This window comes from Ammospiza caudacuta, chromosome 6 (genome assembly GCF_027887145.1).
Source record: "Ammospiza caudacuta isolate bAmmCau1 chromosome 6, bAmmCau1.pri, whole genome shotgun sequence".
NCBI classification, from domain to species: Eukaryota; Metazoa; Chordata; class Aves; order Passeriformes; family Passerellidae; genus Ammospiza; species Ammospiza caudacuta.
Window position 1 is genome coordinate 40,652,430 of NC_080598.1, and position 26,016 is coordinate 40,678,445.

General features: G+C 40.9%; 3 protein-coding genes across 3 annotated transcripts in view; all 3 read right to left on the bottom strand.

Moving 5' to 3' along the window:
• Nucleotides 1-665: 665 nt before the first annotated feature.
• Nucleotides 666-6,287, bottom strand: SPTSSA (serine palmitoyltransferase small subunit A). The gene is made up of 2 exons (XM_058806842.1): nucleotides 6,122-6,287; nucleotides 666-2,911 (listed from the first exon to the last, which is right to left on the bottom strand). The coding sequence occupies exons 1-2, from the start codon at nucleotides 6,222-6,224 to the stop codon at nucleotides 2,808-2,810; spliced, it is 207 nt and encodes a 68-aa protein (XP_058662825.1). The 5' UTR covers nucleotides 6,225-6,287; the 3' UTR covers nucleotides 666-2,807.
• Nucleotides 6,288-11,795: 5,508 nt separating this feature from the next.
• On the bottom strand, nucleotides 11,796-16,851 carry EAPP (E2F associated phosphoprotein). Its single transcript, XM_058807382.1, has 6 exons — nucleotides 16,727-16,851; nucleotides 16,106-16,287; nucleotides 15,383-15,472; nucleotides 14,835-14,958; nucleotides 13,886-14,005; nucleotides 11,796-12,389 (listed from the first exon to the last, which is right to left on the bottom strand). Exons 1-6 carry the CDS (start codon nucleotides 16,798-16,800, stop codon nucleotides 12,128-12,130), a joined length of 852 nt encoding a protein of 283 aa, XP_058663365.1. The 5' UTR covers nucleotides 16,801-16,851; the 3' UTR covers nucleotides 11,796-12,127.
• Nucleotides 16,852-18,001: 1,150 nt separating this feature from the next.
• SNX6 (sorting nexin 6) overlaps nucleotides 18,002-26,016 on the bottom strand; it is a 28,590-nt gene continuing 20,575 nt past the window's right edge. Inside the window, exons 13-14 of the mRNA XM_058806321.1 lie at nucleotides 25,419-25,504; nucleotides 18,002-18,890 (exon numbers count right to left, since the gene is read on the bottom strand). Of these exons, the coding sequence (XP_058662304.1) occupies nucleotides 18,837-18,890; nucleotides 25,419-25,504 (140 nt within the window). The 3' untranslated portion in view covers nucleotides 18,002-18,836. The remainder of the gene's footprint in view (nucleotides 18,891-25,418; nucleotides 25,505-26,016) is intronic.

Sequence of the window (26,016 nt, forward strand, 5' to 3'; positions counted from 1 at the left end):
CTCTGCAGAGCTGGCTCTGGGAGCCCCAGGGCCTCCAGCACAGTGAGTCACCCGGCTCAGTCTGCTGCCTCACAAACTGGAATTATCAGTTCTGCCATATGACACACCTAATGCATTTTTAAATGCTTATTTCTAATGATGCAATCTAAACCCCAAGAGCTATTACTATTAAAAGAATAACAGACAGCCAATTGCATGTCTCTCAAGTAACTTTTTCCTCATTTCTCACAACTGCTTTTTTTCCAATTTTACCTAAATTACTAATGCCTCAATTTTTATCAACATGTTAGAACAAACGCATGATTGACCAGCTGCCTCCAAATGATATTTAAACTGCCTTTGAACTCCAGCTTGCACAAAAAAAAAAAAAAAAAAAAAAAAAACAACAACAAAAAAACTTACGGTTCTATCATAGAGGATATGATAGCTGACATGACAATAAGGCAGACTGCAGTGGGAAAACAACTTGGTAGTCTTCAGATTTATTTATTATTATTCAAACGTAATGATTAATTAAATCCCTACCAATACTCCTACTTTAAAAAAGAAATCTCTGCTTTGTAATTATCACCAGTTGAACTGTTTCTTCACTAGCTCAACCTAAACAAAAGGACACACTGCAAAAACTTTCTTCTAGAAATTTAAACTTCAGCAAACACATCATATTTTATTAATGAAATTACTCCATCTTTAATAAAGTATTCAGAATCTAAAAAGAACTGTCCAAGACTAATAGATTCTTGATTTATACTAAAAGAAATACTGAAAAAGACTGTACTCAAATTAGCAAATTGAATTTAAGTGTGGAATCTATCAAGTCAACATAAGGCAAGTAAGTGGAAAATTATGGTTACTCTTTTTTTTCTCAACAAAAAGCAGCTAATAAAAGTCATTATACCAAAGGCCTTTTAAAAAACATTTTACAATTAAAAAAATCATGCTTAACATTCCTAATGCCACCACACAGAAGGGGTTTTTTCACCCTCATACAAATAACATTATCTACTGCTGGAAAAGAGGTTATCAACCATGGTAGTAGTTTGCAAGGAAACATCACAATCAAGTATTGATTTAATTAACAGAGAGACTGGATTTATGCTATGTTACTTCAAAACGAGTACATTAACTTATCAGTATCTCCATGTATACACTTATAATGCGCACATACAACTCTGGATACATTTAAATAAAACCACAATAAAACACCACAAAAAATAACAAAAAACACAATCCCAGAAACCCATCCATGTTTTGTTGGCCAGTTATTAAGAAGTGAAAGCACTGAATTAGAGGGAGACTCCTACCAACTTCAGGAAATCCCAGGTTCACCTAAGAAGTTTAAGGCTCACTGTTTTTAGTTCCCAAAACAACAGCAGTGTTTTTAATCAAATACATATGAAGTTTTTAAATACAGGGAAAAACACTCTCTTCTCACGAGTACACGTTTGAGAAAATGAAATAATCTGAAAGACAATATCCCTACAGATACTGAAAATCTACAATTTCTGATGTCAACAAATGTTGCATAAAAGATGTAACAGTACTGATTATTGGGCCATTAAAATCACAGGTCTTTGGTCAAGTGTCACTTTTGGGAAGTTCTGAGAAAAGCAAGCAGCACTTGGAAACCGATTAACTTCTCCAAGAAAGTTTTGCATCAAAGCTCTGCTTTTTAACTTTTATTTTTTAAACAACAACAACAAAAAAATTGTCCACTTAGCAAAGTTAAGTTGTTACCCTCTTACATTTCAGAATACAAAACTGAAAAAAATCCCTATTAAAAAAAAGACAGGACTTCAGCCAAGTATTCAGCTACTTATTGCTGTAGTTGTAACTCAAGTCCCTTGAAAATCCCTATGTTTTGGTCGTTTGTAGCGAAAACATGTTTGGAACACTAGCAGCAATAGAAAACCCCTTGAAAACCTAGACATAGTTACACTGTTGAGTGAAAACCAGCAGAAACCAAAGCCCCTGAAACATAATAAAGCATCCTGTAAAAGTGAATTGGTAGCTAGAAAAAAGGTTGGTTTAAAGTGCTATCCCAAAGCCATATGTGGGCCAATGCCAGTAAAGAAAAGTCCATTTCCCCCCCACCCAAACAGAGTCCAGAACCACAGCACTACTAAAAAACATAATGAATGCAGTCTTCACTCTGCTTCAATGCCTCATCTCCCCTCCCTCCTCCCACCGGTAGAATACAGAAACTTGAAATAACTGCTAATTCCAAATGTAGGTGATATGCACAAATATACTGTTGAACAAAGTTTGGACAGCGAACAGTACACCTGAGTTCAGTCATACAAACTAGCTTTTGTAAATAGGATTAGACGAATATATCCATGTCTCTAATATGAATCTAGATGTATTTTCTTACAAAACGCATTAATAGAAATATCTAGGCAAATACATACCATACAATAACAAAAGCTTTAAGCCCCATTTAATAAGATGACTTTCTGATTAAAAATAGAAGGCAATTAAGATTTACTCAAAAGTACAATTAAGAAAAGCTTTCACAGTGCAATATTGAAACTGTCACAAAGTTAAGAAAATACTGATATCAAAGTACAATCACAATGTTAAAGTAGACAAAACTACTATACAAGGGCATATCTTGTAAAATTAAAGGGAATGAACACAACACAGGGGACATCTCATGTCCCTGCTCTACACATCTCATTTCCTAGTCTTCAGAGTCATAATTGTGTCTTTCGGACATCAGTAGAAATCTTGGTAAAACTGAGAGGTTCATTCTTCTTTGTAGACCAGATTTCAAAGCCCAGTTATTCTTGAAAACATGTTCTTCATCACTGCACAATTTCAAAGTAGTGCAATATTGCCATGATGTGCTGAGGCATGAACACATAGCCTGTGTACAGTGCCATTCCAACAATGGAAACTAGCATGGAATCTGAACTACAGTTGAGGAAAAAAGCTTTTGAAACAGAAACCACAGAAGACATCACAAACTACAGCATTAAAACTTTAGTCATTACTATCTTATAACATTATGTTTCTGAAACAGACACAATCAACTGTATTCAGCAATTACAAGCCACAGAAGAACCTACTGAACACTGAAAACCCGAATGCCAGGAGAAGCAATCAGCTGAACCGCAAAGGATGCCTTGCAAGTTCCCCACTGCCTTGTCAGTGACACAGGAGGACAGACGAGAGCATGTGAAGTGTGATGGAGAACAGAAAATGGGCACTGAGAAAACGCACATTTTCACATTCATCTTCTCAGATGTTGAGCAAGTCTTGCAGAAGCCAGTCTCATTCAGCCAAACAGAAAAAAAATCAACCACCATAAAAATAAAAAAGAAAACAAAACTACAATAATATGAGCAGCTTTACTAAATAAGAGCAACACCATTCTTATTTGTGGATGACTGCCTTTTTAAGCAGACGGCATAAGATGCTTTCTAACTACTTAACTCACAATGCCTCAGAGCATCAGCATAGTTTTGAGGCAAGGTGTGTACTTAAATAAACACACTCATTAGGGCTTTAGGAGGTTGTGCTGCAAAATAAACTTCATGTGAAGCTATCTGCTAAAAAATCTGCAGATAACCACTTTATTAGCTGAACTCATAGCAGGGAGCTTTTGTAAAACGTATATAGAGAACTGAGACAATAGCTTATAAAGTACATGTACAGTTGGACTTCAGAGAACCTCTAGGGCTTTTGAAGCTTTATCTAAACAAATTTTGGCATCACAAGAGACAGGAAAGCCCCCCCCCCCAAAAAAGAAGGGGGGGAAAAATGCCTTAGGTTTTAGGTTTTATATTTTTTAGATTCTGCACTGCTTTTGTGTGTAGTTCTGAGCTTCATATCAAGGGATGGTAAGCTCTCTTCACAGAGTAGCTAGACAAAACAATTCCTTTTCTAGCTTGGGACCAAGGACGACTGATCCAAATTTCAGGCCCAAGAGCATAAACAATGTGGACTGAAGAGAGAAAAACAAGAAGGATGGGACTTCATAAACTAAAGCTATAACTGGACAATTAACTCCAATATGCTAATGAAGCAAAACTTATAAAAGTGAGAGACCTCCCTTTTGAATGGCTGTCCCTATTGTGGCCATTTTGGGTTCATCTTGGGTGTAGCCCTGGCTGGGCTCTTGTACTGCCCAAGGTGTATCCATTGAGGCCTTTTAATAAATATCTACTTTATTCTTTGACTCTGTCTAGCCTCTGTTCTAGGTCAGCCTTGACAAGGCAACACAAAATTAATAAAAGAAGCTGTTGATTCCATCCAACTACCTGCAGAGATTCAGTAAACTTAGCCCCAAACACTGTAAAACACACTGGAGATTAACAAGCATGATAAGGCCAGACAGCAGCACTCAGTTTCCACAGGTGAAACCCGAGGAGCTGTGCGTGCTCTGTGCTCTATGAGACCAAGTCTGCACAGCACAGGCGTAACAAGCGCTCCACGCCCGACTCACCCGCGGCACAGCACAACTATGAGGTGCACCTACTGGAGCTGCCTGGTGTATTTATAGTCCCAGAAGATTATACAGTGAGATACTAAAATGAAGGTCAGGTCATAAATCCACATTTCCATATCAGTGCTCACTTCTGATACTGTAGCACAGCCACGCACCATCAGTTCCCAAGGCCACTGTGCCCGCGCTGCATCCATACAGCACCAGCAGACATGACCCACCTACAGCCAAAGCATCCAGCTTGGGGACAAAAAACATCTTTGCTGGTCTGACATCAGAAGTGATGCTTGTGCCACTCTTTACATTTGTACCTTATGTGGAAATTACAATATGAACACTTTATGAAAGTAAACGTGCACACGCTTTCATTTACTTAAACATTTCGCACAAAGTAAAAAGGAAAAAAAAGTACTCAAGACTAATATAATTGGAAGAAAAACAAAAATTAGATTTTCTCAGTGATACAGGCATGGCATAAAAGGAAGAAGGTACGTTAACACGGAATACAACATAAGAGCCCCTACCTGCACAATTGTGCACAGTAAGTCTCTAACAGATACTACTTCTCTTTTCCAGTAATCGCCATTTCTACTGACTAGAGACAGGAAAAAAAAGACTGATCACACTGCTATAACTTGGGCAACCACTTTTACATAAGAAATGTGAGTTTCTTTACAAAACTAAGCAGAACCTCAGCAAAAGCAGCTTCTTGCTACTGCTTATACCCTTCTCTATGTTAATGTTTTAATTAATTTCTCTCTCTACCGCTCAGCATTAACTGGAGATGGCTCACGGTCACTCATATTGAGACATCATTTTAAGTCAAGATCAACAAAACCAGAGAAAAATACTTGTAACGCCACAGCAATACTTAAGAAAATGCACTGCCTGTACGAAAGGGCCAGGTAAAGGAGCAAACCTATAAACAGTCTTTATAGAGACGCCTTTACATAAGCATCTGTCAAGTTCTTCCACTCTAAAACAGCCAAGCAAACTTATCAGCTCGAGGATTAAACAGCCATGTAATAAAAGCCATGTGACAAAGCAGCATGAAAGCCTAGGTTTGCAAGGTTTTGCAGCGTGCACATTTACTTTCCTCTAGGCAAAATACAAAAGAAATCATTAAGACACTTATCCTTAACAGAAAGGTCGGGATTTCAGTGGAAAAGCCACAACTACCCTAAGTCCAAAGATATAAATTTATGCCGGAGAAAGAAACTGACTAGGCTGCCCGACGCCCGGACACAGCACGTGAAACATGCCGGTTTATTCCCAGCGAGGTTTACTCCCAGCCCGGGCAGGATGTTAGTTTGTTACGGTGAGGAGCTGAGTCCCCGCTAGCAAGGAGAGGTCAAGCCCCGGTCCCAGGCGGAGGCTGCCGCTCCTCCGGCCGCCGCGGGCTCTGGCCGCGCTCGGCGCCTCAGGCCGGCTGCCCCCGGCCCGGCCCGACTCTCCGCCGCCCCCAGCAAGCCCCGCCGGCGGCAGCGCCCCCAGCACGACCCCAGCCCTGGCGCTCCCCGAGCTCCGCGCAGGGCCGGCGGAGCCGCCACACCCGCCCGGCGGCCTCGGGGCAGCCCCGGAGCCGCCGCCGGACACAGCGCGACAGGGAGCGGGGCAGCCCCGGCCCCGCACTCACACCCGCCCCGCCAGGCCCGGCCCGCAGAAGGATACTGAAGACGGTGCGCTCCCAGGGCTCCAGCATGTAGAGCGCGGTGACCAGCAGGTACTGGTAGTACAGCCACGACATCTGCTTCCACGCCGAGCCCAGCGCCATGGCGCTCTCCCGCCCGCCAGCGGCCCCGCGCCGGGCCCAGGCCGAGCGGAGGCGGGAGCGGCGCTGCCGGGACCGCCCTCCCCCGGCCCCGCCCCGGGCCCGGGCGGCCGCGGCCGGCGGCAAGGAGGCGCCGCGGCCTGTGCGGCTGGCGCGGGGCGCTCCCGGAGCGGGGAGAACGGCGGGGACGCACACTGCTTCCCCGTTCTCCCCGCTGAACGCCGACATCGGGCCCGATCTGATTAAATTATACGGCTGACCCTGGAGCTGGTAACCTCCCGGCCCGAGTCACACCGAGGAGATGGTGCTGCAACCTACTTTCTCTCATCCTGTTTAATCTGAATTGACGTTCTGGGAATTACCGAAGAGCCAAAGCCTGTGCTTGGCAGGGCGTAAGGGAGACATGTTAAAAATTATCTGCACGATTCTTCAACTTCGTTCAGTTGTCAGAGCGTAAAGCACACCCAAAAACGTGGCTCAGATAAATGCGACCTTAAGACAGGCCAGCTTTGGCGAGATTAATCCATATGAATAGGAAAATCTAAGAGGTGATGAATCAGCTTACTGTGACTGTTCCTAACGTTGCACGCCCAAGGCAGTGGCATCCAGAAACCAGAGATTCCCAGAGACTGGTTTGGGACTGTGTGGTTAGGAAGGCCCCTGGCAGTTGATGCTGGCACTGTGGAAGGCACGGTTTGCAAACCCGCTGGAAGGGGATGTGCACAATCATCAGGCACCTTGAATGAGCAGAGTGTGTGTTGCAACTTCCAGGCCCTGCGTCCAGGCCAATAGTCCAGACCATACATTCCAAGTGTGCACTGGAATTGACTCACTTTACTTACTCTGCTTAGTAAATCAATTTACAATTATGTCACTGAGCAATGTGATTCTGTCCTTGTAGCCGTACCACCGCTACCTTCACCTGTGCTATTTATACAATGAAAAATAAGGAAGTACTACCATAAGACAATGCATATTTGAGTTACTTATACAGCTGCAAAATACAACTACAGGACCAGGAGATAACTGTGGAAAAGAAAAGCAGCTGGCAAAGAAAACTGAAGAGTGTACTATTTTGTGTGGCAGAATTTGAAATAGGACTTGATTCACCCTGAAGACATTTAGATACACCCTATCTATGCAGATTTATTTGAACACAAGGAGATTAATACCCTGACATAACTGCCTATGGGAACTGTGGCCACTATCCAAGTTTGCTGTTGCTTGTTGCAGTCTCTGCTGGAGGAGTCCTGTGTTGGTGTTGCTGCTTGAGTAAACAGTGGTAATCATGAAAGGTGCCTTTCTGTATAAACATGCCCAAAGTTCAAGGACAAGTTCAATAACTAAATCATTATTCCCATTCAAAGCTGCAGGAAGGGTATCAACATGGAGCACAGGGGTCCAGTCCTCTCTGTTCCTGTAATTCCTAACAAGATGCTCTGCAATTCAAGTGGTAAGGCAAACAAAATTAAGGATCTGGGATGAGAGGAAAGGTAATGCCTAGAGGCATGCCAGCTTTACAGTCTTGTACACCTATCCTAACCCACCAGGTAGATGGCGCCTTACACTTTTTTGGTATGGTGCATACTCATGAGTTTTTTTGTTAGTTAGCCCCTTATGGAAATAGACATTATTCCTCTGTACAGTTTCCCCTCCTTCACCAGCTCCATTCTACCCCTGCTTAGGGACTGTCATCATGTAATTGTTTTTCCTGATACCACCTGCATCAACACTTGAGCCCTTGAACTACATTCTCACATGCTCATGTTTCCAGCAGGTCAATGCAAACATCCTTAACCCAGCACTACAGAGAGCCTTTCTGTTTCATCTGGAACATAAAGAGAAGTAAATCAAGGCCAGCATGCTCCAGAGCACAGTCCATATTCCCTATTACATGTATTCCTCCACACTTCTACCAAGAAACAGTTCTTCATATATTCAAAATTTCCTGTGTACACCTCTTGGCTCGTGGCACACACTAAGAATTTATCCCACTTCACATGATCCCACAGCTATCTGATACTGCAAGTTAGATACTTCACTCTTGAGTCTCAATGTACCTACATTCAACAGCAAAGATGAGATTGAAATCTTGTCTCATGCATACCCCAAGCCTCCGTACCAGCAGAGCTCCATTTTGTTCCTAGGTTGCATATGCAGAGGAAGGCACATCATACTGACCAACCAGGTTCAGCAGCTGCATCAACAGTTCTCTACTTCATCAAGCAGAGGTTAAGTTTCTGCTGATTTGAAAATAGTAATTCTGTGTTTTTCTTATGTAATCCTGACAGAAGAACCAGCATGTTTATTTCTTCCTAATCTCATGTAACAGTATAGAATGAGTGTGTGTAGATCAGTAAAATACCACACCAGGGACTACAAAAGGTAACCAAATAGTTATTATAATCTATGGCACAAAAGATGTTATTCAGGTTTCTACCTCCTAAATTCAAATATTTCTGACAATTCCTTAAAGCACATATAACTAGTTATTCCTAGTACTATAACAAGAAAAAACACAAAGATGAGATTTTTTTTCACAGACCCTTGTTCAAGGTACAGTTAAAAAAATATCTGGCTATAAGAGATGCTACAAATAAAAAGTAAGAGTTCGCCTCTAGGGCACACACCTGAATGAAGACAGAGAAGGATCCAGACTTAACAATACAGTGGCTTCATAGACATAAATACCAAGTACAGAAGCTCTTTGTGCTTCCATAAAGAAGCTGTAAATGTACTAAATAAACAGAAAAAGCAAACTAGTTCTATGGTAATAGATCTGACTGTAAATTTCTTCTTAAAATGTATCATCAAAAGGAAAAACAACAATAAATCCAGTACTTTCTTCTACTACATGTATGTAAATATACATATTTGTCACACGTCCCGGCTAGACAGTGACAGTGGGGTGAGGACAGTCCCCCTCTTCCGGGGCTCTGCAGAATCCCAGTTACCAGTGGAGGCACAACGCAGAACAAAAAGGCCGCAGCAGCAGCACGGGCCTGGGGTGGCACTGGGTTCCTTTATTTGATGTTACACTCCCCGAGCCTCAGGGTCCCAGGCATGAGCTGGGGGCAAACAGCAGCTTATAAAGGGGGGCAGGTCTCAAGGGAGGACACAATGTTCAACTAATCAAAAGCACTGGGGGTGGAACACAAGGGCAAGGGATACAAGGGTTAAAAACTGCTTGGGACAGGAGGGGTTAACAACTGGATGTGGGAGGAAGGGGTTTGAAACTTGGCAGAAAAGTAGCTAAGTAGTAAAGAGATAAACGACACCTGGCTCAATTGAATAACAAAGACAAGTCTGTGTCGCTGTAAAAGCAGGTGGAAAAAGGGCCCAAAAAACTACCAAACAACAAATCAAACAATAACCTGCAAAATAAAAACACACTGCAACGCATATTTATACGTATATCATTTAGCTGTATTACTAGGCCTGTTGATTTACATGATCAGTGGCAGAACAGTCTATGCCAGCAAAACCAACATAAGCTCATCTTCCAATCAGTAAAGTCTCTTTTTTTTGGGATCTGAATGAACCAAAAATCCAAATATCATGACAATTCTTTCTTTATCAGTGTCCTGGTTTTGGCTGGGACACATTGTCATTATAGCGTAAGAGTTCCATTGTCATTACATTGCAAGGGCTCCCTATTGCTAGAGTTTCATACCTCCTTGATGTTTCTTGCAGGCAGCTCCTCCAGGCACTAACTCTTCCTTGCCCTCACAGCAGCCACTGACTCCAGCTCCCCTCAGCCAACCAATCCACTCTTTTATAACACTCTTCTGATGGGCTACAGCTGTGGCCTGGTAACATCAGGCCTGCTCTTAATCTTTTATCATTAACCCAGCTGCAACTCTTCAGGGGGTAAGTTTACTTTCTCTACTACCTTTATTTACTTATGTTCTATCTCCCTACAGGGATGGAGTTCATATTCTTGTCAGTAACTTGGATTTAGTCTGAGAATAATGTTCTCATGAACACCAGGATGTTTGGTTGTTGCTATGTTAACTACTAAGGTCTAAACAACAGCCCCTGAGCCAAAGTTAACCTCTAGGTGAACAGTCCAGCCAAAAGTTATCTATATAAAAGTACTGTTATATGTATTCATTTATTTGCAAACCTTTCCATATCTAGAAACCTGGGAATGCCTTACTAGGGGTGTATAGGATCAAAGACAACTCCCTTGGTTCCTTCTGGAGTACTGGTGAGGCTTTAGGGAAAAGCCAATAGAAGAAGGAAATTAGAAATTATGTCAGCTTGTTTGTTTAACAGCATACAATCTGGGCTACTTTCACAGCAAAGTCAGGGAGCCCGGATGCCTGCAAGGTGGACACACCACTGGAGTTCTGTTACCGGGCATGGTTCTCCAGTCCTTGGCTGTGACAGCTTCTCCCCACAGCTGATGTTTTGAGGACTTAGATGGTCAAGTAATAGGGTAACCAGTGATGTATCTTAATCACTGTAGGCATTCTTCAGTAGTAACAATTAGGTGCATTGCTTATCTTCTCCTTTTGTAATTCTTTGCTAAGGATTATGTGCCTTGCATAGCCTATCCTTTTGTGATTCTTTGCAGTTTTGCATTATAGTAAATTACACTGTTCCTTAAATTGGTGTTTGTGTCTGTGTCTCTGACCCTGCTCACTGGCAAAACACTAAGAGGCACTTAGGATAAGTCAAGGACTTTTCAGTGTCTCATCCTCTGCCAGTGAGGAGCGCCATCAAAAACTGGGAGGGAGCCTGGCCAGGACAAGTGACCAAAGGGATATTCCATACCCTAGAATATCATGCCCAGTGTATAAACTGGGGGAGTTACCTGGAAGGCAGATGATCACTGTTGAAGGACAAGCTGGCTCTGGGTCAGCAGGTGGTGAGCAGTTGTGTTGTTGTGGTGGATTGACCTGGCTGGATACCGGGTACCCAGCAAAGCTGCTCTGTCTCTCCCCTCTGCAAATGGACAGAGGAAACACACACAAAGGTCCATGACTTAAGTATTGGGAGAGCTCACTCACCCTGCTTCTTGGGCTCTACTTCCTCCCCCACCAGAAGTGCAGGGAGACAGGGAATGGGGGTTATGGTCAGTTCATCACCCATTGTTCCTGCCACTGGTCTAGAAGTCCTTCCCCTGCTCCAGTGTGAGGTACCTCCCACAGGAGACTACTCCACTAACTTCTCTAACGTGAATCCATCCCACAGGCAACACTTCTTCCAAAACTGTTCCTTTGTGGGTCATTTTTCCAGAGTGCAGTCCTTCAGGCACAGCCTGCTCCAACATGGGCCTGCCACGGGGTCACAAGTTTTTTCAGAACACCTGCTTTAGTGTGGGCTCCTCTTGCTGTGGGTCTGCTGGTCCAAATTTTCCTCCCCACTGGGGGAGAGGGTGGAGGGGAGTGAGCAAGCAGTTGTGTGGCCTAGTTGCCAGCCAGGGTAAAACCATAACACAGACCACATGTGCAAACCTACCAAGAACAACAGCCTAATGACATCAAACATTCTGAGTGAATGTTGTTTATCCCTTGCTAGAAAATAACCAATGCAGCTATGGAAAATCAGTTACTATAAAGTGTTTATTCCAAGAAGCCATTCTAATACACACTGAGATGATGAACGGATAGTATATATACATGGAATGATCATAATATACAGATCTTACATGGTATTTACAAAATATTTAATCCCCAATGATACAACCTCCCAATGGTGGGAATGAATATTGCTCTCATATACACACAGTTAACTGTATACCTTGTATAAACATTGCAAAAAGTCCAACCATTATAAAGTTCTCAGATGAAAATGCACATTTTTAAGACCACATTTTCAAAAAGGCAAGTGTGCCTGTATTTCTAACACTTCCCACGCTCTTAAAAACAGCACAGGATTTTCCCCCCTGCATTTCCACATTAGGAGTGGCTGGCCAGAACATTGAAGAAGTGAAAAACTTCATCTTTATCCATTACTGCTACTTCAGTTGAGCATTCAGTACATAATACTGGATGATATATTTCCTCTTCTTCTTGATTTGATTGTATAGAGTCAATTTCTTTGCTGTGCTTCCTTTTCTTACTTCTCTTTACCTTCTTTCTGTATTTCAGAATTTCCTCTTTGTTAACAACGCAGTTCATCACAAACATTGCTCTGTACTGTGTTTTGTAAGATTCATGTCTATGGAGAAGGGGAGAAAATGCAAGTCATACCACTCATACAACACTGCTTCCAAGAAATCTGTTACCATCACTGGGTATGGGATTAAAGATAGGAAGTAACATGCCAAAGGGCTGAAAGCCAAATAAGCAGAAATTTTATAAACAGAAGTCACAGCTACAAAAATAATAAAAACATAGAATTGCAGCCATCTGTTGTTTTTTAAGGCATTTTTAAAATACTGTCTGTTGCTGAAAGAAACGCCCTGGAGTACAATGGTATTGGTATTGCAGAATTATGCATTGCTACATATACCTCATAATAGTAAAGGATCAGGAATCTGTGAGTGACTCATCTGCTGGCAGTGACATCCTACAATGTCATGCAAGTCTGAAATTCCTTATTTATAAGTAATATCATTGACATATCATGCTAGAAGCAGCATGTCTATAATAAAACATAAAATTTCAGCTGTCATCAGTCTTAACAACTCTGTATCTGGAGTATGTAGCAAAATTCAGTACTGTAGTTCAATTTAACTCAATGTCCCTCAGGCTGCAATTTTACAGCAGCCTGAATGAATACAACAGTGGCTGCAGAAGTCCAATCTGGAATTCTGCTGGCTTATTGCTTGTATGACACTGTGCTGAGCTACTGCAGTGGATTGAACCCAGGAAAGACCAGTCTGACAATAAAAATACAGTTTTCTGTTAGCTTAGCAAATTGAAATACTTAACCACAGAAAATGGTCAAGGAGTACCAGAGCCAGCAAAGCCAAAACAGAGAAAAACAGCAGCCAGTACTTAGATGATTTCAGGCTGCTGTGGAATTTCATCCTCTATCACCAAAAATACTCAGTAAATGACAGGTATTTTATTCCTCATTTCAGAAGATTTCTTTCTACTTTACTCCCACTTCTAGAGTCCTTTCCTTAGCACAGGTCAGCAGCACCCACTAGGCCTACAATGCAGTCAGATACTGAATAGCAGCAAACCATACTGTGGACTCTCACCTAAATACCTTCCTGGAACTTTTAAATGTAACTGCACTAAAACCTAACTGGTGAGACTCAAACCAAGCAAGAATATACTATCTTTATTTTGCTTAATCCTCTTTTAACAAGACATTTTTAGACAAAAATAACCTAGAATAGTTTTATGCCTCCAAACATCAAGCCAAAATATATATTAGATAGGTATCTCTAAAATCCCCAATCTTCCTGAAATGCCTGTTGAGTCTTCACAATTATTGTTTTTTTTAAAAATTTACCTACTCCACTATGCTAACGTTCTACCCTATTCTTCCCCATCTCCACACTGCAGGTTAAAGTGATCATCACTCTTACAAACCAGCATCTAACCCTAAATCTGACTCACATCTACCTGCCTTCTTGTTATTAGGGCTACCTTGTGAGACACAGTTGATAAAAATCCATAGATCAAACTGAAGATGCTAACAATACTACTGACTGAGAAAAAGAAATTACAAAAAGACCCCTTATTGTTCACTGTTGTTACCTCTGGCAGTCCAGGCATAGTGTTGTCATGCAGGCAGGGCAGTTCAGAACAGCATCACTGTTTGGAACAGCTGTGGGCTTTGCCTGCCTCTGCTGTGGTGCTCTTCTCTGGTTCCGGTACCTACCAATTCGAGAGAGGAGGAAGCAGACACAAAAAGTGAAATTACATGCCCTTGCTGTTGGTCATAGTAATTCAATGTCAAACCTCTCTTTGCATTAAAATTCACCATTTAATACTTGGCTCATTCTGGACACCTTTTGCATTAAGTCAACATAAATGAGAAGCGAGGGGAAAACACATACCAGTATCTTTTGATTTACAGAGTATTTTCATTTGGTGAGACAAATACATCTGGCATGAGAATTTGTGCCTAACAGCCCTCTCCTTTGACAAAGGAGGTATCTCAAGTACCATCTCTGCAGGCAACATTCATTATCTTAATCAATAAATTTAGGTGGAAAATTTTACTTCTGCTGCAGCAGTCATTTTTCTACTTCAACCTTCAAAAACCCCTCAATAAAGTACCTTTGTATTGTTCCTGTTTTCTCTGCACATTTTGTGGCTTGCTAAGTTGAAAGTTTTCCAAAACCAGAAATTCACTATTTATCAGGAACAAATATTAATCAGCAATCAAATTATCTTGCAACAGTTTAATTCATAGCATGGTTGTTTAGATAAGATGTACAGACAAAATTGGCTTAGAGAATTTTGAAATCTTGATTTAAAAAATTTTAAAGTTTTGTGTCGTTTTGAAGACTCAAGTTCTATTACATACACCCAAAACATTTTACAGGCTTTTAAGTTTCTTATGCTTTAAGTTTATATATAAAAATTAGTTTCATATTATGGATTTGACAGCATTGGCTTTTTCTCTACATTTACCATGTTCATTTTAAAATTTTCAGTTGATGTTAAGTATCTTACAATTCAAATATTTATGGTTGCTTACCCTCTCCTCTGTGAGTCTACCCACTCTTGGTCTCTACTGTCTTCTTCTGGGTCATACAGCAGCTCATCATTGGAGAGAATCCGCCGTTGCTGATGTTTTCTGGTTTTCCGGACATCCTGTGTATCTGGAAAAAATGTGCAAGAACATATTCCATCCATCAGACACAAATTATCAAAATATACAATATACAATTTCCAATTTTCATTTTCCATCCTTGCAATTAATCTAAACTGAAACTTACATGCTGGCTCATCTCTCCTCCAAGTGCATGACCCCAAAGCATTACACTGGGATACATCATAAAATTGCAGGAGCTATGCTGAGATGACATAGGCTGATAATTCCCCTCAAAAATGCTGCCTTCAAAAACAGCCTCCTGACCCCCGCCCCCTCAGAGCATTTTACAGGATCTGAGAGAGTAAGTGGCAGTATAAAGATGCCCTCCCCTTGCCTCTGTCATTTACCTATTTTATCTTCATCCTCTGAATCAGAATCTGAGAGAGTAAGTGGCAGTATAAAGATGCCCTCCCCTTGCCTCTGTCATTTACCTATTTTATCTTCATCCTCTGAATCAGAATCAAAGTAAATGGCATCATAGTATTTTGAAGTGCTGGCAGATCCAGTACTTGAGGAAGTACCTACAGGTGAAATTAGAAGTGGTAAGAACACCCTGCTAAAAGGACAGCAAGTATATAGCCCAAAAGAAACCTTTACTTTCAAGTTACTCTGTTCAGAGTGCTCTGTTCTACCTGGGTGTGTTAAGTAGCAGCTCTCCCAGGTTATTCCCACACCCCTATCACTCACATCACTTGTGTTACTTCATTTACAGGCATTCTCAGAGCAAAGCTACTCCCTTCTCCCTCAAAGATGAACCTCAGGTACCATTTGAAGGACAGTTTCTCCCAACACTCCCTTTAGACACAGAGGACACCACCATCATTCTGTAGGGCCTGTCTGTGCCCGACAGAGTACACAAGACATTTTTAGTAATGTGAAAGAAATACAGGCGTGGCACATTGTTTCACAAACTTTGATTACAATAAAATTCACTAAAAAAGTCCCCCACAATTTCAGGGCCACAGAAGTTCAAAAATGCCAACATGAACTGCCAAGCCACTCTGCATCACAACTCCTATTCTGTGCTGTATGGATGTGGTGATGTAAATACTGCTACATAATCTTAACTATACAACCAAAACCTAAAGATTATTTGGCCACTAACACATAATTCAGTATTTCATATATGCAAGCAGATGTTAAGCTTGATCTACCCATTTCGGGTGATTTCCATTTGCCTTCCATAGTCTTCATGGTGGTGTTTAGTTCTGCTTCCATCTCCTTTTGGAACTCATCGTCGCTGGAAGACTCGCTCTCGCCAGTCAGGCACTCCCGTATCAGCTTCCGCTTCTGGTCAGGAGTGCCGTGCAGGAGCACATCCACCTCATCCTCGGAGCTACAAATAGCCAAGCGGTACACACCCAATTATTACAAACAGGCTAAAACGTGGACATAGTCACTGGGGAATGAACATCCGAATTGTGTGGGTGCACGGGAGAGCCCTTACTCCTATGCTTATGGGCAATGTACATATTGAAACACTTTATTAGCTTAGGAGTATTAAAACTCTGGTTTAAACGCAAAGGAGCTTCAGCCGACGGCGTGCGGCCTACCACAACGCCCCGGCAGCTCTCGCTCCGCGGAGGGAGCTGTGCATCCAGAAATATAAATACGCCGGTTTCACGGAAATCGCCGCGGATGATGGAGCGAGGCCGATCCTCCTGCCCGGGCTCGCTGCCCACGGCCTGGCACCGCCAGCGTCACTGCGCGCCCGGGCCAGCACAAGCCAGGCGGGGAGCGGGGCCCGCCCACCCCCGACCGGCAGCTCCAGGCACCTGCTGAGCGCTCGCTCCTCGTCGCTGGGCTCCTCCACCACGTACGGATCATCCTCCTCCCGCAGGCGGCTCATGGCGCCACCGCTGAGCTCGGCCCTGCCGCAACCAGGCCCGGCCCGGCCCCTTCCGGGCGGCCGGCAGCTTCCGGCGGCCGAGCCCCGCCCCGCCCCGCGGGGAAAGGCGCCCCCGCCGGCCCAGAGCGGCGCCCGGCGGCGAGGAGCGGGCAGGTTCCTTCCCTTTACTCCACGGAGTTTCAGGTCCTCGAGTCACGCTTTAAGCACTTTTTACCAGAGTTACCGAGCCACAGTTAGAGCTTTAAGAGACACACCCAATACCAAGAGGCTTGGAAAAAATTTAATGAGCTATTAACACTCAACAGCGAGGACTAATCGAAAAACTGTTCCCACATCCTACTTAAAATATTTACAATATTGTTAACTATATATACATTGTCATCGTTGTCCCTTGTAGTCTATTTATAGATGAGTTCCTTAGGAATTATACCTGTTATATCTAGAAGATGAACAGCACAGTATTGGTGCAGTAGGCATTGCTGGGAATACTCTCTGTACTAGCTAAGTTGCCAAGACCCACTGGGCACTGGGCATCGAAGCCTGAGGTGATGGGTACATGAATCAAAGCACAATGCAAACTTCTCTGCCATTGCAATGTTTTGATGTGCAAGGCAGCAGGGTAAGTATAAAACACTGTGCAATTTACCCTATCTGAGAGAAACAAAACAAACCACACGCCTCTGTGTGGCAGTACAGGGCATCTGTAATCAGACATTTACTTACACTGATCTGCATTTTCAACCATACCATTCACCCAAACTTTGCTGCTCCACTGAAGGCCTGCAAACAGCATATATTGCTTATAAAGCAGAAATCCCACTGTGAAGAGTGATTCATCAAGTAAAGCCTCATTTTATGACATTGTGAAATCACACAACATAGCAGCACCTCTTGGAAAAGGGTCATAGTTCAAGGAAGGGAGACCAATCAAGACAACTAACAATACTGGATTCATAGCTCTAAGTCTTAAGTCCAGTTAGCAGAGTGAGATCCTCTTAACACACTCCTTTACAGGGGATACCTTCACTTTTTTCCTGAAGCAAAACATTTTATCTGTGTGACAGTGGGGCAGTATTACTTTTCACTGATTTTTTATGCACCTTCTGAACTCCCTTCTGCTACTTTATTTCCCCTTTCTCAGAAGAAACCCAGGAAGTTCTCTCAAATGTATTTCTGCCAAAGAAATTGCAGAGTCAGCCACCAAGCTCAAAACAATTTAAGTACAACACTGGGTAGGAAAGTCACAGACAAACAGATAAAACCTGAGAATGCAAGTGAAAAGTACTGGGCGAGTCAGACCAATCCAATACTTAGTCAATGGTTTTTAGACAATGAATAGAGAAAAAAATTAATCTAATTTACTAGAAAATACTAAGCTTATATATGATACAGTGTCTGCATCATTTTAGAAAAATCACTGATTTCATGGTTTATTTTACAATAATTGGATTAGTCTACAAGTTAAGGCAAACATACTAATGCATCTGCTTTTCTTTTTAAATCATAGTTATAAAGGTTACACAAAGTTCTCCAAAATTTCTAAGAAATGTTCACAATTGAAAAAAAGATAAGTTTTTTGTTATAAGTACATGGAAAAAAAAACTAAGACAGTGTATACAATGCCATTATAGTAACAATATTCAAATATCTAATGGTAATATTTAGGCCGTTTGAACAATGTGCCTCATATGGTGATCTTCAGAAATTACTTACAAAGGTAAATAAGATTGCAGCCGTATCATAGTATTCATAACATGAACATTATTATATTGGCTATTTTCACAAAACCCGAGCATTTGGTTTCTGAACAATGAAAGCGTATAATGATTAAATAAACATGAATATGTATGTATAACAAGTATGCTGTTCATATAGTCTGGAGCTACTTTCACATGTTTAATTCTTTTGAAAGAAGAAGCTTGCTTATGTGCACTTTGTCAAATGTTTTCTCCAGGGAATTGTAAATGCCTATTTAAAGTCATGAAAACAAAATCCAGAGGAGGGCAGCCCTTGTTAGTGGGAGGACGGACCGTAGCTTATGTGTCACCATTTAACACTGCCAGGCAGCTCTGCAGAAGCTGTAAGTTACCCTGTAAAAATAAAGAAAAATATCACCACATTTGTCTTCTTTCTTTTAAGCTTGTGACAGAACAATGTTTTTTAAATAGCAATGACACAACTAAAGAAGAATGGACAGGCTTTGAACTTATGGAAAAATATGTGTAACTTTTGTATTGAAAGTTTTTTTGAATGTAGGAATATAGCGTCATGGAAATAAAGAGAGCCAATCTGAGATTCAAAAATAAGCACTTAACACCCTTTCACATTTCTTCCTGGAGGTCTAGTTTGGCCACAAAATCTATTCATTGCAGAGCACTCTCTCAGCAATGAAATTCACAGTTGCAAAGTTTAAAATATTTTATATAGCAGGGCCATTGCTCTGTTTCTAGAATGAGATCCCCTAAGTCTAAGTATTCATGTGTTACTGAATACTGTGAATACTGTATTCATCAGCAAATATTAAACAATTCATAGCACTCGGGATCTCCTCACTTACAGCAGCCATTTGAGCTGACAGCTTTGTTCAAGGAGGAGGCCCAGTTAGAAAGACAGCAGACTGACTGACATGCTCAGCCAGGTGCTTTAGCCATCGAGTTTAGCCATTACAGCTGGAGCTACAGCAGTGATTACCAGAACATTAACTCAACTCTAAGCCAAGCTCTGGCCGCCTTTCCAAATACAGTTTTTAATCTTATTTAAAGCATTCTGGCTCTACCATAAAAATATACAGACTGGTTTTCAGGTATCTGAATGAATTTAGAGAACTGATACTGTTTTGATTTAAGCAGATGTGATTGATAAGCCAGAATTTACTTTGCAGGAAAAAAACACCACCAAAACAACTCAGTATTTGTATGTTCATTCATGTATGCTTAGATCACTTTAAACAACTAGCTATTCACTATGAAATACCTGTACTACATTTGTTCCCAAATCTGAAATCTCTATGTAAGAAAAAAATGTTGGGCTGTTGACAGTGTTAAGAGTAATTCCTATCAGGTTCAGATAAAATGCAGGACCAAAGCAGTCTGAATGCCCAGTTATGAACATGGAAGAAACTGCTGACTTCTAAAACAATTTCTGGAACAAAAAAGAAACGTATAAAAAATTCAGACACACAAAAGCATCTAAGTATCTGTGATTTCCATGCCTTTCATAAACAGTCCACAGAAGTCCTTAAGAATTTGTAAATACTCCTTCAGTTAAAAGTACTCCAATGACTTGTGATAGATAAGCAGGACATTCATCCCTCAGCCTCAAAAGCTAAAATCATAATTCTATGCCCACTTCAGGTTCTTATAATCCAGATTAAGCAATTAACTGATTTAAAGGCTTAAAAACAGATTCCCAGTTATGCCTACTTAATACTTCTCAGTCTTATTTAGAAGACAGCAATATCAGTTACAGCTTCAACAGCTTTTTTGTCTCTTTATGTCTAGACTGGCAGAGGACAGTGACAAGGTATTTTTCAGAATGCTTGTAATTTGGTGACATGAATAAATTCTATATAAGCAAGATACATGAGGACATGTACCCATCTTTGTGGTGTACAGGATTCATAAATTTAAGGTCTCTGCTACTGAAAAGCTGATTCTTGACCGTAATGATCTAATGAATTGAAAGGAATACTTCAATCTGAAGTCTTCAGTCTTCAAATGGAATTCAATCTGAAGTACACTTATGGACTGCACACATTACCTGTAACTAAAGTGTGACAATAACCTTTTGGCCATCTTCTTACAGAAGCATGAAGAGATTTGTAATTTACAGACCATTATGTAGCACTCTAAAAAAAACAGTTACCAGAACATCTGTGCTGGGCTGGGGTACAATTAATTTTCTTCTCAGTGGCTTATATGGGGATATATTTTGGATTTGTGCTGAAAATTATGTTGATAACATAGAGATGACATAATCATTGCCAAGCAGCTCTGACTCTGCCTTTCCTGCTTCTTGTACTGGCACGCTGGAGAAGTGGCTGGGGGTGCACAGGAGATGGGAGGGGACACAGCTAGGACAGCTGACCCCAAGTGACCAAAGGGATATTCCAGATCATATGACATCATGCTTAGTATATCATGTGGGGGAAATAAGAAGGAAGAGGGAGGCATTCAGACTATTGTCTTCTCAAGTCACTGTCACACATAATGGGGCCCTGCTCTCCTGGAGATGGATGAACATCTGCCATGGGAACAGATGTTCCATGGATGAACATGGGAAGCAGTGAATAAAGTCTTTGCTTGGCTTTTCTTGTGTGCATGGCTTTTGCTTTCCCTGTTAAACTGTCTTTAACTCAACCCACCAGTTTTCTCACTTTCCTGAGTTTTACTTGCCAGCTGAGGTTAAACCATCAAAACATCTTTTACACCTCAGTCATTTCCAGACTAAGCCAGCCAGTCTACTCAAATTTTCCAAACAGGCACATAATTCATTGTCATTAGATCAAATTTACAAAGTTCACAAGAACCACCTTATTTAAATTATAATAAATCAAGGACAATAGAAACTGTGAACCATTACTCCTTGTGGCTGCAGTATATGACATACTTGATTTACATCACCACAGCTTGAGAAAGTCCAATACATTCAGATTCAGAAAAGTGCTTCTTGCCAGTTCACACTCCTAAGCTGCAGATATTAAAATTATTGGCAGAACCACAGTGACACAAACACCCTTTTCAGGAAAGAAAGAATTACTGACAATACATTTCAGCAAATCCCTTAGCACTGCATTTTGCTTACTTCCTTCTTCTATTGGCTCCAAACAGACATCTGTTGCTAGTACACAAGAAATTATTTTTCCAAAAAACGCAGAGAGGCAAGAGTGTATATGTTAGTATTTGTGGAAAATAAATGTTTCTGTTTGTTTACATGAAGGAGGTGGCTGTGTTACGCAGTTACAATTCAATGTCAAAAGACTCACTGTACAGCCAAGGCTATGAATGCTATATGATTATAACTGTAGCAGTTTCAGCAGCTATCAAACCTCCCTTCCTGAACACAAAGTCCAGCACAGGAATACCTCAAAATCCAACCATTTAAAATGCTGAACTGTGTACACCAAATGCAGCTTTTGCACCAAAATGGCCAAACACTGACTCAGGTCTTACATTAGCTACAGCTGCATTAAGTTATGAAGAAATACAGAACTAGTAAAACAGAAGCTAAGCACTACCTAGGGGGGGTAATCAGCCAGAATGGCCACAGAAAAAGAAATATCAGCATGTTTAGAGTAGGTCACTGACCAATGATAATCTAAAGCTTCAGTTTGGCAGGTGTTCTAAATAGATCTAGGGTACATGCTGCTGCTAAGAAAGCAGCTCTCTTTTATTACCAGACCCTCCCAGACAAAACTGTGTGTTTTGATACAAGGGATGTTGTGAAAACAAGACAAAGAAAGCTTAGGAAAACCCAGAGCGACCTTCAGCCCTTCTTACTATGCAGCTGCACACATAACTGTGCCAACATAAGGGAAAGGAAGAATCATGCATCATCATCCTTCCTGGCAGCAGTCTGCCTTTTCATCATCTTAAAGCAAACCCAACCCACAGTCTGATTTTTAGCTTTTTCAAAAGTCTTGAGTTGTTATTCAAAAGGAGAAGAGGATATTAATACTTCCAAGAAGTATGTTATAGGGAAGGAGTATGAACATAACTGGGCAGAAAGGGTTTACTTAGAATTTGTATGTACAGTGTCCCTGATTTACTGAGTTTATTTCCCTATGGCCCTCAAGTCTTCTAGAGCTACAGGCAGGTATAGTTCACAAAATGCAAGCTGTGCCTCAGAACCTTCTCTCAATTCTTTGGTCACTCTTGACTTCTTCTGTGCAGCAACCTCTGTGTTTTTCTTTCCACACAGAGCAAGTAACCTTTAAACTGCAAGTCAAGCAGCAGCCTTCATTGTGTCCTCCAAATTCCTCCAGAAGAGCCTCTCAGGTGAGCTCAACACACAACTGCTACATCATATTTCAGCTCTATGGTTTTTGTGTGAGGCAGCTCCGAGTCCAGAAGATACACAGCTAGACTGATTCAGAAACAGATGCATCTGCATGGCATCTAGTCTGGAGGCACTCACTGCTGAAAAAGACGACCCATAATAGAAGACTTCTAGCAAAAGGCTGCAGCAGTATATCCATTGTCCCCAGACCTCCTCCCTACTTGGCTGGAAGCACACACATAGGTACACTTGGGTAATAGTTCATGTTGCAAAGTTTGTCAGCACTGTGCTCCACACTCGAGTGACCAAGCAATTGCCATTTTGTTGCTATTAAAACTTCACATGTCTGCCTCCAGGAAGTGCAAAAGCACACAGACAGAGACTGCCAGCATCAGGCAAAGTATTTTGCCAAAAACCTAGAAGGAGGGGGCTTTTAGGCTGATGTAATTAATTGACTGCCTACATGAAAAACACAGCTTTCTTTTACACTTCCATTAGTCTTCCAGAGCAATTAGGTGTCTAGAAACAGCCCAGCTTAGCGCAGTCAAAACCAGGGCTACCTAGTCCTTGAAATGGAAGCATTGCTCATGATTTGCATTTCATATTCCTCTAGCACTGCTCTTCCCACATCAGGGCACAATACTATATAAAAACAAAACAAAACACAACCCAACCCAACAAACAAGTCTTTTAATATCTTATTTTCTTCTTTTATGGAACTAACCTAGAAAGTGTCCATCAAACCATTTCATCCTTCAACACTCTGTATAGACTAATAAAAATTAAAAATTTATCCATAAGTCCCTCTTCAAATACCTTGGTTACTGCATTAATAAGAACATTTCCCATTATATAATGTTGAAAAGTACAACCCACTGTACTCATAAATTTTGTAATAATCAAACTCAGAATTCACAGAAAGAAAAACAGTGCAACCAAACTGATCCATCTGTAGCTTAGCTTGTTTTTAAATATGAAACAGTGGCATTGAAAAAGAGAATTTTCAAACCTCGTGAGAAATGAAACATCTTTCATTCAACAAGTTACAGTATTTGTTAATGTTTCAAGACTTATCATTCTTAGTCAAAATGACCTTTTATTATTGTAAAGCTTTAAAGATTAAAAACTGTCTGGTGAATGGTGTGCTCCATGATAAAGTAGGTGAAAAGGGTCAGCAAAAAAAATTCATCTTCAAAAGCAGAACTACAATTCAGAGGTTCTATATCCAGCTTCATGGGCTCCTTGTTATTAAATTTACTAAGACAAGGTAAGTCACAGAGAGACTATTCAAAGAAATTAGCGTTAAACACAAGCTGTGGCAACAAACTAAAGCTAAAAATCTTCAAGAACTTCCAGGTACTGAGGACACAGGAAACATGTATCAAGTTGAAAGCTACATAATTTAAGCATCTTCCCCCTGCATTCCACAGTCATTAGCTGTCAAAATTAAAGAGAATGTTATTCCAACATTGTGACTTGCATAGTTACAAGAAGTGATTCTTTAATAGAAGACAGAGACATTGTCTAAGTGTTCCACTTCAAGGCATGTGGAGACTTCAGAAAAGTCAGTTACAAGAGATGATGAAGAGTCAATGACTGAAGCAGGACAGAAGCATTCCCTTACTAAAGCACAATATGGCAAATCAATAAAAACTGTTCAAGTAAGATTGCTAGGACTATTTAAAGTAAGGACTGTTCATCTGAAAAAAAAGTCATGTGTTCCATACATTACTGATTGCTTTACCAGCAATACATAAATATCTCATTTAGCTGAACTTACACCTACAAAGATCTTTTTAAAGAAGTCCCCCAAACAACCCTTATTATTGCACATGGGTTTTACAAACAGAAGGAAGAATGACACCATCAACACTGCTGAAAAGAAAGTAAAGCAGCAATACACCTCTTAACAAGTCCTTTCATCAGATATATTCTGAGTTAATTCACAACTTCCTAACCAATGCAGTTTCAGATTTGAAGAGAAATGCTAAAGAACTGATTTTTAAAAGAAAGCTGCCTCCAGCTGTAAGACTGTTCAAACAAGAGACTGTTGTAGTCATCCATGAAACCAAATACATTGTGAAACTCAAAGACAGTACAGGCCTCCTAAAGTTATTTTCCCACAAAAATTTTTGTTCCTGAAAAGGCTATCTGCAACATGCCTCTTTTGTTAATGGTTTAAAGGCAAAAAGGTTCAAAAAGCATACTCATCATACCAGACAGGCCAGTGTGATCTCATGCTGAATACCCTATACATCAAGTCCCAAAATCTGGCTAACAGGAGAAACCACTTCCTTTCTCACAGTGAAATGGAGAGATGAAGTTTTAAAAACAGGTAAGTTTTCAAATTCTGTAGATGTAAGTATCAAACAAACACAAGACTGAAAGCAAAATTCTCTTCCAGGGTATGAGTTTTCCAGAGGCACCTCAAGCATACCAGTCCCTGAGACACTTCATCTATACTTCATTTTATCTTTATTAAAGAAATTTAATCTTTATGGACAAAACTTAAAATTCTCCTTCCTGAATGTGAAGTGTGTATCATACAACAACTGAAGCCATTTTGGTTAATCAAATATTTAAAATCACTTGAAATATAGGCCAAAAAGGATCACAGTTACCTTAGCATGCTTTAATTCCAGTTCTGCTAGTTCCACCAGATTTTTTCTGAATGCTGCAACTCTTCTTGTCTTAAAGTCTATCAGTTCTATAGAAAATAAAAATGGACTCATTAACAGTATCCCTGCTAGTGACCTCAGCTATTAACAGATAGATATTCCTTCAGGATGGAAGAGGTAAAGGGTGAGAGAAGGAACAAAGAAAAACCTCACGTTTAATCTCAGCACATTCTGGGCTCACAAATACTGCCACTCACTTGGAAGAAAGGAAACCATCACTGCAGCTCCTCACCTCTAGGTAACCTTTTGTGGACACTAAGCTCTTTTGAAAAAAGTCTGCCAAGTGGATGCTTTTAACATTTACTTCTCTTATTCCACTGCACTGTTCTTTCAAGGCTGATACTTGAAAGTCTTCAGGGAATATACTAAGCTAAAACTAGAGTGAACAACAGTATGCCTTCTGCATATACCATTGTGGCTAACAGGATCACTCATTCTCCATTGTCTCATTTACAGGAATCATTAACCAGATTTACAGGCTCAAACAACTCTTCAATAATAAAAACAGGAGAGCATAGTGTTTAAACCTTGAACAGATCTG

Excerpts from the sequence above, each read along its gene's own strand:
- SPTSSA (XM_058806842.1), bottom strand. The coding sequence starts at position 6,224 with ATGGCGCTGGGCTCGGCGTGGAAGCAGATGTCGTGGCTGTACTACCAG. Across the intron at positions 2,912-6,121 it reads CTGGGAGCGCACCGTCTTCA|ATTCCATGCTAGTTTCCATT; the intron begins GTATCCTTCTGC and ends ACTGTAGTTCAG.
- EAPP (XM_058807382.1), bottom strand. The coding sequence starts at position 16,800 with ATGAGCCGCCTGCGGGAGGAGGATGATCCGTACGTGGTGGAGGAGCCC. Across the intron at positions 14,959-15,382 it reads AGAGGATGAAGATAAAATAG|ATACACAGGATGTCCGGAAA; the intron begins GTAAATGACAGA and ends CATTTTTTCCAG. Across the intron at positions 12,390-13,885 it reads CTATGCCTGGACTGCCAGAG|ACATGAATCTTACAAAACAC; the intron begins GTAACAACAGTG and ends CCTTCTCCATAG.